The sequence below is a fragment of the Manis javanica genome, chromosome 5, assembly GCF_040802235.1.
Source record: "Manis javanica isolate MJ-LG chromosome 5, MJ_LKY, whole genome shotgun sequence".
NCBI classification, from domain to species: Eukaryota; Metazoa; Chordata; class Mammalia; order Pholidota; family Manidae; genus Manis; species Manis javanica.
This window is the reverse complement of record NC_133160.1, coordinates 172,850,059-172,862,519: the sequence shown is the minus strand read 5'-3', so window position 1 is coordinate 172,862,519 and position 12,461 is coordinate 172,850,059. Positions and strand designations below refer to the sequence as shown.

Sequence of the window (12,461 nt, the reverse complement as noted above, 5' to 3'; positions counted from 1 at the left end):
AGGAGGCCTGCCGACACCTGGACTTCAGCCCAGTGACAGTGGCCTCGGATTGCTGGCGCGCAGAATGGTGAGAGGACACGCTCCTGCTGTTTGAAGCCTCACGATGTGTGGTACTTGTCAGCGGCCACCTCCTTTTAGGGGTGCACAGGCCCACCTAGTCAGAAGTGGGGTGGCCACGTGCTGTGTGCCCTGGCGGGGTGTCCAGAGCCGGGGGCATGGCCCACTGCCCGGGACAGGGGAGGCTGAGTGAGCCGCACTGCCCTGCAGGAGATCTGCTTCAAACGCTGGCCCCTCTCAGCCCCTCCTCCCCCACAGCCGCCCTCACTCGCTCATCCACAGCCTGCAGGAGCAGGAGGCCCAGGCGCACGGCACCCCAAAACCACACAGCAACATAGCCCTGCAGTTCTGGAGCCATCTTCAATCCGCATATCTGGAGGCTTAAAGCAACAGAAATGTGCACTCTTACAGGTCTGGGTCAGAGTGTGAACGGGTCTTCAGGGCGGGCTGCCTCCGGAGGCTCCAAGGGAAAAGCCATGCCTGGCCTTTCCAGCTTCTAGAGACGCCTGTGCCCTTGGCCCGTGGCCCCTCTTCCATGTCCAAGGCCGGCAGGGTGGCAGCGTCCCTCCACTCGCCTCTGCTTCCATCGTCTCACCATCTCACCAGCTTCTCTTCTCTGATCCTCATGCCGCCTTCGTATGAGGACCCCTGTGATCACAAGGCGTCCACTAGGGTAGCCTCCCATTGCAAGATCTCTAACTGAATTCCGTCTGCAGCCCCTCTTGCCATAAGGAGCCCTACCCACAGCTTCCGGGGATAAGCACAGGGACATCTTCACCCCTACCCCCGTCTGAGGTGAGGCAGTTCAGAGAGGGGCAGTGCCTGGCTCTGGGTCACACAGCTGCCAGGAGCAGACCGAGTCCTCGGCTGGAAGCCCCTGTTCCATCTGCTGCCCACCAGCTCTGAGGAGGGAGGGCCGGGAAATCCCTGAAGGAGTGGAGGGAAGGGTCACAGTTCCGGAGGCCCGGTGGGACCTGGGAAGACTGAGGAGGAGGAGGACCCCCAGGATTCGGGGAAGAGGTGGGGCGGGTGCAGGAAAGCAGCGGGGAGATGCAGGCAAGGGGCCTTGCAGACCTCTAGCAAGGCCAGCGTCTAAGGAGAGCTCCTCCTGGCGTGCGGTGGGCCCGGGCCCCAGAGGCCCGCAGGGGCTGCCCACCACCCAGACACCCCCGACCATCCCTCCTCCCCAGCCCACCCTCCTTTCTCTCTCACTTGTGCTTCCTGGGACCTCCTCCCAGGCAGGCCCCCTGTACCCAAGTCCTTGTCCCTCGGGGGCCTAGACAGACAGTTGCCAGGCAAAGGGGCGAGCTCACCCCGAAGCACCTGAAACCCCGCTGCCAAACAAGTAGGGGCCTTGCGACTCTTCCTCTCTGGAACTTCATGCCCAGCTGCAGTGCCAACTGGGACCTTGGAGACATCATTTTCTAGTAAGATCCTGGGGCTGCTGGGGTCCCAGGAGAAGCAGAGGGTTAGAGAGAGGCGGGGCCGTGAGCCCTCCACGCAGAGGGACGGCCATCGGAGGAGGCAGAGCGTGAAGTAAAGTAGGGGCTGCGCGCCATCCAGCATTCGTCTCCCACTGGACAGACATTCATGGAACAGCTGTCACAAGACACCTGGGTGGGCCCCTCAGAGAGCAAGCCTGGGCCTGGCCCTGCCCTGAGGACAGACCCCCAGCAGGGACAGGAGCCCAGTGTGCTGTGCAAGCAGTGACACTGTGGGCTGGATGCATATCACTGGATCATCTCCCCGGTCTCCCCGTCCTATGCATGAAGAAGCCGTAGCTCTAGGTGTACAGCGAGTGCTACGTGCAGGAGGCAGGACCGTAGCACGGAGGGAGGCTGGCCCAGCACCGCGCAGCTACCACCACGCTCTGAGCCAGGTCTGACAACCAGAACACCACACCCCATGAGGATGATACTACAGCCCGCACTGGCAGCTCTCTGGGGACTGGGCTGCTCCTGCAACAGGCCCTGGGCGGGAGGTGTAAACAGGACTGGGGCAGGCCGGCAGGGGAGGGAGCGGAAGCAGGAATAGAGGGAGCTGTTCTGTAAGCCCCTGATGGGGTAAGCGATGTCACATGGACCCTGCAAGGCCAAGTTCAGGTGTGACCCGGCTTCTGAGAGTGACAGCTGGGAGGAAGACCCATCCACTCACTTCCTGGTACCACTGTACCCCAGGCCCTTGACATAGCCCACGAGCAATCCTGAAAATGGGTGCTACTATCTCCACTGTACAGGTGGGGAAGCTGAGGCAAAGGGCAATTAAGCAACCTGATTGCAGGGACACAACTAGCTGGGAATGGAGCCCAGGTGTGCTTATGCCCAAAGCCACCGGCTATATTTTCCAAGGCTTCAAGACTGTTTCCCTGGTTGCTGAGATGCCTCTGCCAAGGCAAAATGAAATCCCCAAGTACATCATTTTGCAACAGAGCCTGCTTAGTATATACTTGGCTCACCAGCAAGCCTGATGTGGGCAGGAGACGCCCAGGACCAGCCCCAGTGCCAGCAGGACTTGCTGTTGGCTGAATCAAGGAAAAGCAAATGTCACAGAATTCAAAGCACACCTTCCACCTGCCCAACTCGTTCCCGCTGACACAGAGGCCGTAGCAGCCCTCCTGGCACTGGCTCCATGCAGACAAACACAGACGCCCCTTCCCCAGCAGGCCGTGGAGAAGCCCCTGCGCATCACAGGGCCTCAGTGCAGAGGGCAAAGGACCGAGAGACTGTCAGAGGAGCTCTGCACAGGAGCGGGGAGCCGTGCTGCCCTGATACGATGGCTCAGCCTCAGACCCAGGTGACCTCTCTGGGGACAGTGTAGGAACCCGTGTTGTTGGAAGGAAGCAGGTCACACCCCCGAAGATGGCAGTGGCCTGTTTTTACAGATGGGTACACCGAGGCAAGAGAGAGGAGATGGCTCACCCGAGGTCCAGGTGGGGTGCTGAGAGTCCAGGGAGCTCAGACACCCTGGATGGGGCTGGCTGGTGCCGATGGGCAGGGCTGGGCACTGCAGGAGGGGCCTGCGGTGGCTGTGCTCACTGATTCCAGAGGGACAGACAGCGCAGGGAGGGCCCCAGGACCAGGCAGAGCGGAGAGTAGTATTCAGGTCAAGGCTACAGGGAACCTCATGGACCTGAAATGGTGGCACTGTCATTGTTCGAGCTGACTGGGGGGGGATCCCCTGGGGCCATGCCATCACCCCAGCAGGACACCCCACAGGAGGCAGAGGAAAGAGCCTGCACTCTGGGAGCAGAGATGGGCCTCCCTGTGCAGCAGGCAGCACACCTGGGAGGTGGGACGGTGCTTCCCGGCCCAGGTGACGGGCTATGCACATACCCCGCTATGAGGCACTGTCACAATGCCCAAATGCGTCAGGCTTCATCCATCCCAAACACTCAGCCACATGTTATGGGGCAGTAAGTTGCCCACCGAAGCCGACTAATGCCTGCAGTGGGGGAGGGGGGGAAGACAGCAGACAGAGCCCACCCAGTCAGCACATAGAGCATCTGGGCACATGGAGGTTCAAACCCAGCTCGGCCATTTACAAACGGTGAGACTCATGCAACGGTCGGGCCCTCAGCACCTGTGTCCCCATCTATAAGGGGGAACACCCCAGCAGCCCTGAGAGGTGCTGTGTGGATCTCAGGAGCGTCTGGATGGGCACAGTGCCCGGGGGAGCACACATCACCATGGCTGCCGTGACACTGAAGGAGGGTGCTGCCCGACACCCTAGCGACCTCGGCAATGGAAACATCCCTGAGTAAACAGAGCCGCCCCACTCAGGTTGCCTGCACACCTGGAGCCCCAAGGCCCACTATGCCGCAGCCGCCGCTGGCACCCTGCTGCTAGGCCCTCCATGCTGGCAGGCCCATGTGACCATCACTAGAAAACAGGAACCGCCATCTGAACACCGCCCAAGTTTTCCTATCAGAACTGTTGAACTGCTTTTCCAAGCCCCTCCCACGTGCCAGGCGTGTGCTCCTTCAGTCCCTAGCAAGACCCTGGGGGAGGCGGAAACAGAGCACAGAGGTCTGAGGAGAGGTGACACTAGCGGGTGGCAGAGCTGGGATTTGAGCCTGAGACCCAAGTTCTGAGGCAGTCTTACCACGTCCTGCCAAGGCCAGGACAGAGGTGGGGTGCAGGGAAACTGTGTCTGTGGGGAGCATGCCATCCAGGCTGTGGGGTCAGGCTGCTGTCGGCCACTGCGGCTGGCCTGGCTGAGGACCAGGGGCAGGACAGACCCCTCCCCAGCCCGGATCCCTTCCTGCCCTCTCCTTTCATTGCCAGGACATGCCCATTTCCTGGCTCCAGCTCCCAGCTCTCCCAGGCCCCAGAGGAGGCTGTGAATGCTCAGGGTGTCAGCCGAGCAACTTCTCCCTGTGAGGGTCACATTCCCTTTCTGGGACAGTAAGGCCGGACTTTCCAAGAGATCACCCAAGGCAGGACTTGATTCTAGAATATATGCCATGTGTCCCCAGACTGGCTCATTAGTACAGACCATGAAGAATCAGAGGGTCTCAGGGGGCAGTCAGGAGGTAACCTTGAACGTGAGGGACAAAGAGCTCTGGGCTCATGGATGCATGCCCTGAGCCAGAGAGGACCAACGGGCCACGGCCGTCCTCCTCAGATGCCATTTCAGATGAATTTCTGGGTCAGGACAACCTGTCTTCTGCTGCCCCTAATTCAGATGGAGTCATGCAGGGAAACCTGGCCCCAGTGCCTCTGCCTGTGTGAACCTCCAAAGTGCTGCCTGCTGGGGGGCCTTTGCTCCAAGCCAAAGGGCAGTGGCCTGTGGGGAATGGAATCATCTGGACCTCTCACTGAGTCACAGACGACCTCGTCAGAGCGTGCCCTCCTTAGACCGGGGAGGTCTTTCTCCTCTTCACTGGAGTTTACATGGTGTAAGAAAAGCATGTACAGTGAGAAAACCTGGAAAAGCCACAAAAAGTATAAAGATGCAGATGGGAACCTGGCTTCTCCTTTCTACAGGAGAGGAGGGCCACTGCTGATGTTGCCACATATTTTCTTATAGGTCTTTCTCCTTCCTTTTTTTGGCAGAGTTGAGGTCACATATAATACAGGATTTTTGCCTTCAGCTATTTCTAAATTAAACTTGTTTTCTTAAGTATTTTCTCCTAACAGCAAAATTTCATGTGCTCTTAACTAGAGTGCAGCCCCCCCACCGGGTGGAAGGGGTTTCAGGGGGATCTGGGGCTTCGCTTGTTCTTGTGCATTGCTGAATCCAGGGCCCAGAGCAGCGCACAGCGCATGGGAGGCATTTGTGAACATTTGTTGACCGAATATATGACGACATATGTGAATATTTGTTGACTGAATGTATGACGGCAGGGCCGACTAATGTCGCACCACGCTGCTCTGAATTTAGGGGCCTCTAACTTGCTGCTGTTCGTCATAACGCTCAGGTGAGCATCTCTGTGGCTACGTCAGGGTCCGATGAAGTATGCACCTCACTGTTCCAAACTCTGCCAAGCAGAACTGGGGGCCGGAGCTCAGGTCTTGGTGCTGCCACACACTCTGACCCTGGACAGTTGTTTTTCCTTCTTTGGGCCTTGGTTTCCCCTCTGTGCGATGGGTGAGTTTGCACGGAGCATCCTCAGGTCCCTCATAGCTCCGTGAACCTAACCCGCAGCCACGGGAACAGAGGACAGTGGAGCCAGGCCCCAGGCCCCCCACCCGGCGGTGCTTCCCTGTGAAGGAATGAACTGTGTCCCCCCAATTCATATCCTGAAGTCTTAGCCCCCAGCACTCAGAATGTGGCTGTCTTTGGAGATGGAGTACTTACAGAAGGAGTCAAAATAAAATGAGGCCACTAGGGCAGGCCCAGATCCCATCTGACTGCTGTCCTTATGAGAAGGGGAAACCGGACACATGCACACAGAGGGACAACCACGTGAGGACACGGGGGGACCACCTGCAAGGTAAGGAGGCCTCAGGAGCGGCCGGCCTGCCCGCGCTTTGACGGCGGACTTCCAGCCTGCAGAGGCGCAGGAAGGTAAATGTCTGTTGTTTGAGCCACCCTGTCCCTGGCAGACTAATACAACCCCTGGCCTCAGGGCTGGAGGATTCCAACAGCCACCCAGGGAGGACATCTAGGCTCAGAGAGGGTATGTCCTGCTCAAGGACCCAGTGCCTGTCAGTGGCAGAGCTGGCACTGGAGCCCCTGACAGCTGACGCACATTCCTCCACCCCACTGCTGTGACCACATAGGCTGTGATGTTATGAAGCCACCACCATGCTGACATCATCCACTGGGCCCCACTGTACATAGGCTGGCACTGTGCACGGAGCTAAGGCACGCCCTCCATGCAGTGGGTAAACTGAGGCATGCGAACCCTACTGCTGGTGTGCTGGATTCGGATCCAACCCTGTGTGACACAGAAAGCCACTTCCTACAATTTCCCTGGCCACCCAAAGTCAGTAAGTGACGAAACAAGCCATCAGCTGCTCCTGTGCCATCTCAAAGCCGCCCATCTGTGCTGCCATACTGGAAGAGATGGTGCCTGCAGCCCATGGCACCAAAGCGAGGTGGGCCCCTCACCTGGGGGCATCATCCAGGCTGCCTTGGGCTTTGGCCATCAGGCCCATGTGAGCAGCTAGAGATGGGACCCAGTGATGCCCGGCCACGCCTGTGGCGCTGAGCTTCAGCCTGGTGCCAGCCTTCTGTGTGGAGGGCTGTCAGGTGACCTTGCCCTTGCTGACAATGGAAGCCCGACCTGCCACATGCGCACAGTGACCCGACATTATGGCCAAGGGCAGGCACAAGGGACCACTGCTCCCCCCACAACAGGTGTGGGTGAAATAATGGGTTGGGCACAGGTCTGGGGCATGAGCCGCAGGTAGACAAGAGACCATGTCCACTGCCAGTTCCAAAGCGCTGGAGTACCTCAGGAAGACCGAGGTAAGCCTGACCGCCTAGCATGACCATCACAGGCTACTGAGGACTCACTATGCATGTGACTTCTCACTTGACTCCCATCCTCTCCAGACAATACTGCTTCTACACGTCAGGAGGCAAGCCCAGGAAGGTGCCATGATTTACCCCAAACCACCACTGTCCACTACCAGGCAGACACTACGGGTCAAACCTCAGTCCCCTTGCTCTTTTGAACCATGATCCCCCACTCTCCCTGGGGCCCACATACCTCTTTTCTCAAGACAACCAGATACAGGGAGGGGAGAAAATGCCAGCCCTCTGGCCAGGACCCTCCCTGGTTATAGGAGACACCAGGGGTATCAATTACGGTCACAGAAAGCCTAAAATTACCCTGTACACACCCTGCCATCACCCCCACCTGCCCTCAGAGAAATGTCTCTGGAGGTTCTGCCAAGCGTCAGGGTGCCCTGCTCTCCAGCCACCCCCAGATAACAGGTTGGCCATTTCAAAAATCTTCCAGAGAATCCTGCCTCCCACCGCCTGCCATTTGCTCTCAGCCACCCTCTCAACGCCCACTGCCAGTGTGGTTCCTCCTTCCCTGGCTGGGCAGTGGAGGGGACTGACTCCCCGGAAGCTTAGCTTTCCCTCAAGCCCAGGGCACACAGTAAGCACCCACTCCCCTCCCGGGCTGAGCACCCCGGGGAAGCAGCTGTCCCCACTGATCTCTGCACCGTGGCCACAGGCCACACTGCGGTCTGTGGCCAGACAGGCTCAGGGGAAAGAGCACAGAAGTCAGGGTCGAATCCCCGCCCAGCTGCGTGAGTCTAGCAAGTGATCCGAGCCTGGTGAGCCTCGGTTGCACCCTGAAAAATGGGGGGAGGCCGCTCGCTGCCAGGGAATGTATTGGACGGGCCCTGCGCCCTGTGCCGGCCGCCAGAACACTCTCGAAACGGGGCTTCTCAGGTTATGCTCCAAATTCTCGTCCCCTGGGTCTCAGTTTCCCCGGGCGCACTAGGCGCGGCTGGCTTGTGGCGCTGTGGGATTTTCCAGCGCCACCCAGAGGCGGTCAGATCCGGTGGGTGCGGCAGGAGAGGCCCCGGTGGGGATGCGCAGGGCTGAGGGGCCGCGGAGGACGAGCGGGGACACGGGTGGGTAGCACACACTTGCGGGCTCCGCGCCCCCAAATCTGCCGCGGGCGAGCCCTGGACGCCTGGGGTTGCCTGACGCGCCCGACTCAGGCGCTGCGGGAGCCGCGGGAGGGCAACGCCCCCTGCAGCAGAGCCCCCGGTGTCATCACACCGCCTGCCGCGGCCGCGCGCCCCTCGCCCGGACTCCTCGCCTAGGGCAGCCAGAGACCCCAGACCCCACTCGGACGCAATGGAGTGGCGCCTTCCAGACGGCCCAGCGCATCCTCCCCCAGCCCGTGCTGCAGAGCTGCACGCGCCCCAGCGCTGGGCCGGGAGGCCGCGCGCCGGGCCCTCGGGACGCCAAGACCCTGGAGCAGAAGTTGGGCGGAGCCGCCGGGCGATTTTCCCCTATGCTGCAGGTGCAGCCCCAGAGAGCCCCCAGCCCTTGTGCGCCGCCAACTCGCCCCGTCCCCACACTCACCTGCACTCATCGCAGCGGCAGCGCGACGGCGGCATCCGACGCCACGGCAGCCCACCGACGCCGACTGCAGGTGCCGCGCCCGCCGCCAGCGGGTCCGCGGCCCCCACGCTCCGCCGGCGCCCGCCCGCAGCGCCGCAGCCCAGCGGCTCACGGCCAAACCCCGCCCCGCCGCCCCGCCCCAGAGGCCCGCCCCGCCCCCTTCGCGCAGCGGACGGGGCGCACCCTGGGTAGTGTAGGCACCGCGCCCCCGCCGCTCGGCCTTCGCGCCCAGCCGCCTCACGGAAGGACTACAAGTCCCAGCAGGCCGCGCGGCCTACGCACGCTCACGCGGGGGACACCGCTGCGGCCTTTCGCCGCTGCTCCAGGGTCTCGGCTGAGCTGTCATCGCTGCCTGGCTGCCGGTGACCAAGGGAAAAGCGAACTTGTTGCAGCTCCCGTTGAGTCGTACGGCTGCAGGGGGACTTGAAGATATTCTGGGCCAACCCCTGCCTTTCCCAGTTTGCAGAGAGGGAAACATGAGGCGAGGCGCTACAGGATCGCCCGCCTCCCCTGCCGGGACTCCAGGTGCACCCGCGCTTTACGGACCCTCACGCGAGCAGGGGCACGGCCCACCCCGTCGCAGTCCCGGCCCTATCCCCCCAGTGACAGACTGCCCTCGGCGACCGTCCCAAGCGCAGGGCTTGGGTCTGGGTGCAGGAGAGGGAGGGCTAGGGGTGGATGTCAAGAAATTAACGGGAGCAGGCGGACCCCACGTTGCCTGGTACTGACAAAATGGGGCTGCAGGGAGTGCAGAGGGCCTGAACGGAGCAACATTCAGGAGGCAGAATCTCTGGGACGTGACGCTGATGGTCAAGGACGTCTGACTTGGGCCAATGCTATTTGGAGATGCTGTCAGCAAGGGAAAGACGCTGGCCACAGAAAACTTAGGCTCTGATTGGAATGCTGAGGCAGGAGCAGATCTGCCCTGGCCCTCAGCAGCGCCCATCTACCCCAAGGAGCGGCCAGGAGCAGAGGCCAGAGGCCAGCAGAACCAGCCATGGACAAGGCCGGTTGCTCCCAGCGCTGCACACCCTAGAAACCCAGGAGGCCTGGCTGGGTGGCTGGGCCTGCAGCTGCAGGGCCCCAGAGCCTGCCCACCGAGGCCTTTTGCCGAGAACACATGTGATGCAAGACAAGGAGCGCAGCAAGGGGTCGCATGCCTTGTTTCCGACCTGGCTTCCCCTCTCAGCTGGGCCCCCTTAAGCAAGTCCGGTCCCTCCTGCAGGCATCAGGGCCCTGTCTGTGAAGTGACCGAGTGAAGGATCCAGGTGAAGGCAAAATCAGTGTTTAGCACTGGACAGTAGCAGGTCCCACCTTTTAGGATGGTTCAGAGGGTCACATGAGCTAATGCGTGCCCTGGCTCTGGCATGAGCTGGGACCAGCAGGTGTCTGCCATCATCATGCTATCATTCTCAGTGCCTCGCACTGACTGGGCCTGGTGCAGAGTGGTACTCCACAAAGTACATAAGGGGGAGGAGGATGGGGGAAGGGAGAGGGTGGGCACACTCCTGCCACCACTTGCCCTCTCCAGGAAGCTCTCCATCAAGCCCTGTTTCCTCCTAGCAGAAGCATCAGCCGCTCTGTGTCTCCAAAGGCTTGTAGGAGCCTCTCAGGGCATGCGATTTCCTCCATATAGCCTGGTGAGGATGGCAGGGAGACCACCACCACACCGGTTGGCCAAGGGAGAAACCAAGGTCTGGATGGGCACTTGCCCCTGAGTCCCTGTGAGTCAGAGGGTGGACTTGGGTAGCCCCAGAGTTCAGCCTGCCGGCTGACTGCCCCAGCTCCATTTAGCCCCATCTCTTCTAAGCGTCCTCACCACTTACTATGGGATGTGGACCATTTGGTGATGGAGGCTGCAGAATATGCAGAGGCCACTCTCAGAACCAACTGGACCCAGGGTTAAGCTGTCCTAGCCAAACTGCTCTCCTGTAGACAGATTATATAATTTTGCAGTTCCACTCCTGGTGACCCAAAGGTGATTATAAAACAGAAAAGTAATAAACACAGTATGTGCTTTCATAAATGTTAGAAATGCAAAAGCATCTGCTCAGTTAAAAAAGCACAATTCTTCATGCTGTGTCCCTGGGGAATACTTTCCTACCCAGCCTGTGCCCGCCGAGGCTCCCTAACAAAGGAGTCCAGTGACCTGGGGTAATAAGGACTCATCTTTCCTTTCATGATCAGCCCCCACGAAAGCACAGGCACCTGCCACTGCTTCACAGGCCTGCAGATAGCTTCATACTAGGATCATTCGTCCTGAAAATGGCTCTTGCCCCTTGGGGAGCATGAAGGTTCTAGGGAGGGCAGAAAGCGGGCCCGGTGCTGACCACACTGGGTCAGGTGGAGATTTTCGTAGGGTTTCTGGAGGCAGGCCCAACGGTCTGGGAGGGACAGGGGCCAGCAGCCTGTGGGTGAGGGGGCTGCTTACATGGGCAGGAGAACCTGGATGGAGGGGTTCTGGCTAACCCCTGGGGGGCAACCTGTGCTCAGTTGGAGGCTGAGAGTATGAAGTTGTGCCTAAGAAGAATGCCCAAGGTCAAGCCTGGTGACGGAGCGGTCACAGCTTGGGGCTGCTCTGTGCCAGAGGACCCTCCCTCACCGCCACCATCCTCCTCCTCCCCATTTCACAGATGGGGAAGGGAGGTTTTATTTTACCCGAATGCCAATCTTTCTGGAGGAGAAGAGCTAGGATACACACCCAGGTCCTTCTGAAGAGAGAGCCCGTGGGCCTCAGCACAGCGCCCCTCCTAGATCTGCCACCACCTCCAGGAGGCACTGGGGAAGGCCACGGGATGAGGCTGCGGTCCTGGCCCAGAGGACCTACCCACTGAATCCAAATCATGCCAGGCCTCTGGCCCCTTGGCTTTTTGGAATGGCCGTCCCCTCACCCGGATATCTCAGGCTCTCCCTCTGGATGTCACTGGAGAGTCCCTCCATGGACAGGCCCCCTGACTAAGCCAGGGGCCACCTCCGCTCCCTGAGGCTAATCACTGTCTTGCCATTTGTCGCCTGCCCGACTCCCTCACCAGACATCAGGCCTCCCAGGCAAGGCCGGGTCAGGCCCATCTCGGGGTCTCCAGCACAGCGGAGAGTAGCCACTGAACTGCAGGATCAGCATGCACCCCGCTGTGGCTCCTTTTGATGCCTCTCAGACAGCCCTGAGCCCCTGCCCAACATGCCTGCCCTGGCCCTGGGACAGCAAAGGCTTCCCACAAATGGCTCCTACAGAGAGCAGCAAGGTGTGACTGGGCTCACCTGGGGCCCGGCCGAGAGACGTGTCCACCTGAAAACCCAGCTGTGGCAAAGCCCTGCCGGCCGAAGGCTCGGGGTGGCCAGCTGAGGCAGACAGCATCCCCAGGCCTGGGGTGACCCTGGGCACCTCCAAGCCTTCTCTCTCCAAAGCTGCAGGAGTCTTTGTCCATCATCTCCAAATACAGCCTGGGAATCGATTTGCTTCTCAGCCAAGTAGAGAAACAAATGAAATATGATTTCATCAGGGGATCTTGCCAACCACTCAATAATGTAAAACTATGCCATGTGAAGCCAGGAGTAAGAATAACAGGAGACTCACAGCTTGGAGCCTTGCTCACTCAAAAGCAGGTCCACACACCTGGATTATTCGGGCCCAGCCTCGCCATCACACACCTACAGTCCACTGAGCTCTCTGGGCAGGATAGAAAGGGGGGAACACACTGGTGTGGGTACATGCACATTGATTATCAGCTGAGTCTCTTCCATATTTTCCACTGTGCAGTTAATTCTAAGTGGTTTTAGACTCGGCAACATTTTGCCATCACTGAAAAATCATGAGAGATGGTTCATTACAAGTGATGGAATGAAGGAGAAAATTGGGGCCTGATTTT

General features: G+C 59.8%; 1 protein-coding gene across 1 annotated transcript in view; it reads right to left on the bottom strand.

The window, feature by feature from the left end:
* Positions 1 to 8,706, bottom strand: part of ABLIM2 (actin binding LIM protein family member 2) — a 142,208-nt gene extending 133,502 nt beyond the window's left edge. Inside the window, exon 1 of the mRNA XM_073238004.1 lies at positions 8,557 to 8,706. Within this exon, the coding sequence (XP_073094105.1) occupies positions 8,557 to 8,566 (10 nt within the window). The 5' untranslated portion in view covers positions 8,567 to 8,706. The remainder of the gene's footprint in view (positions 1 to 8,556) is intronic.
* Between the last annotated feature and the right edge of the window lie 3,755 nt (positions 8,707 to 12,461).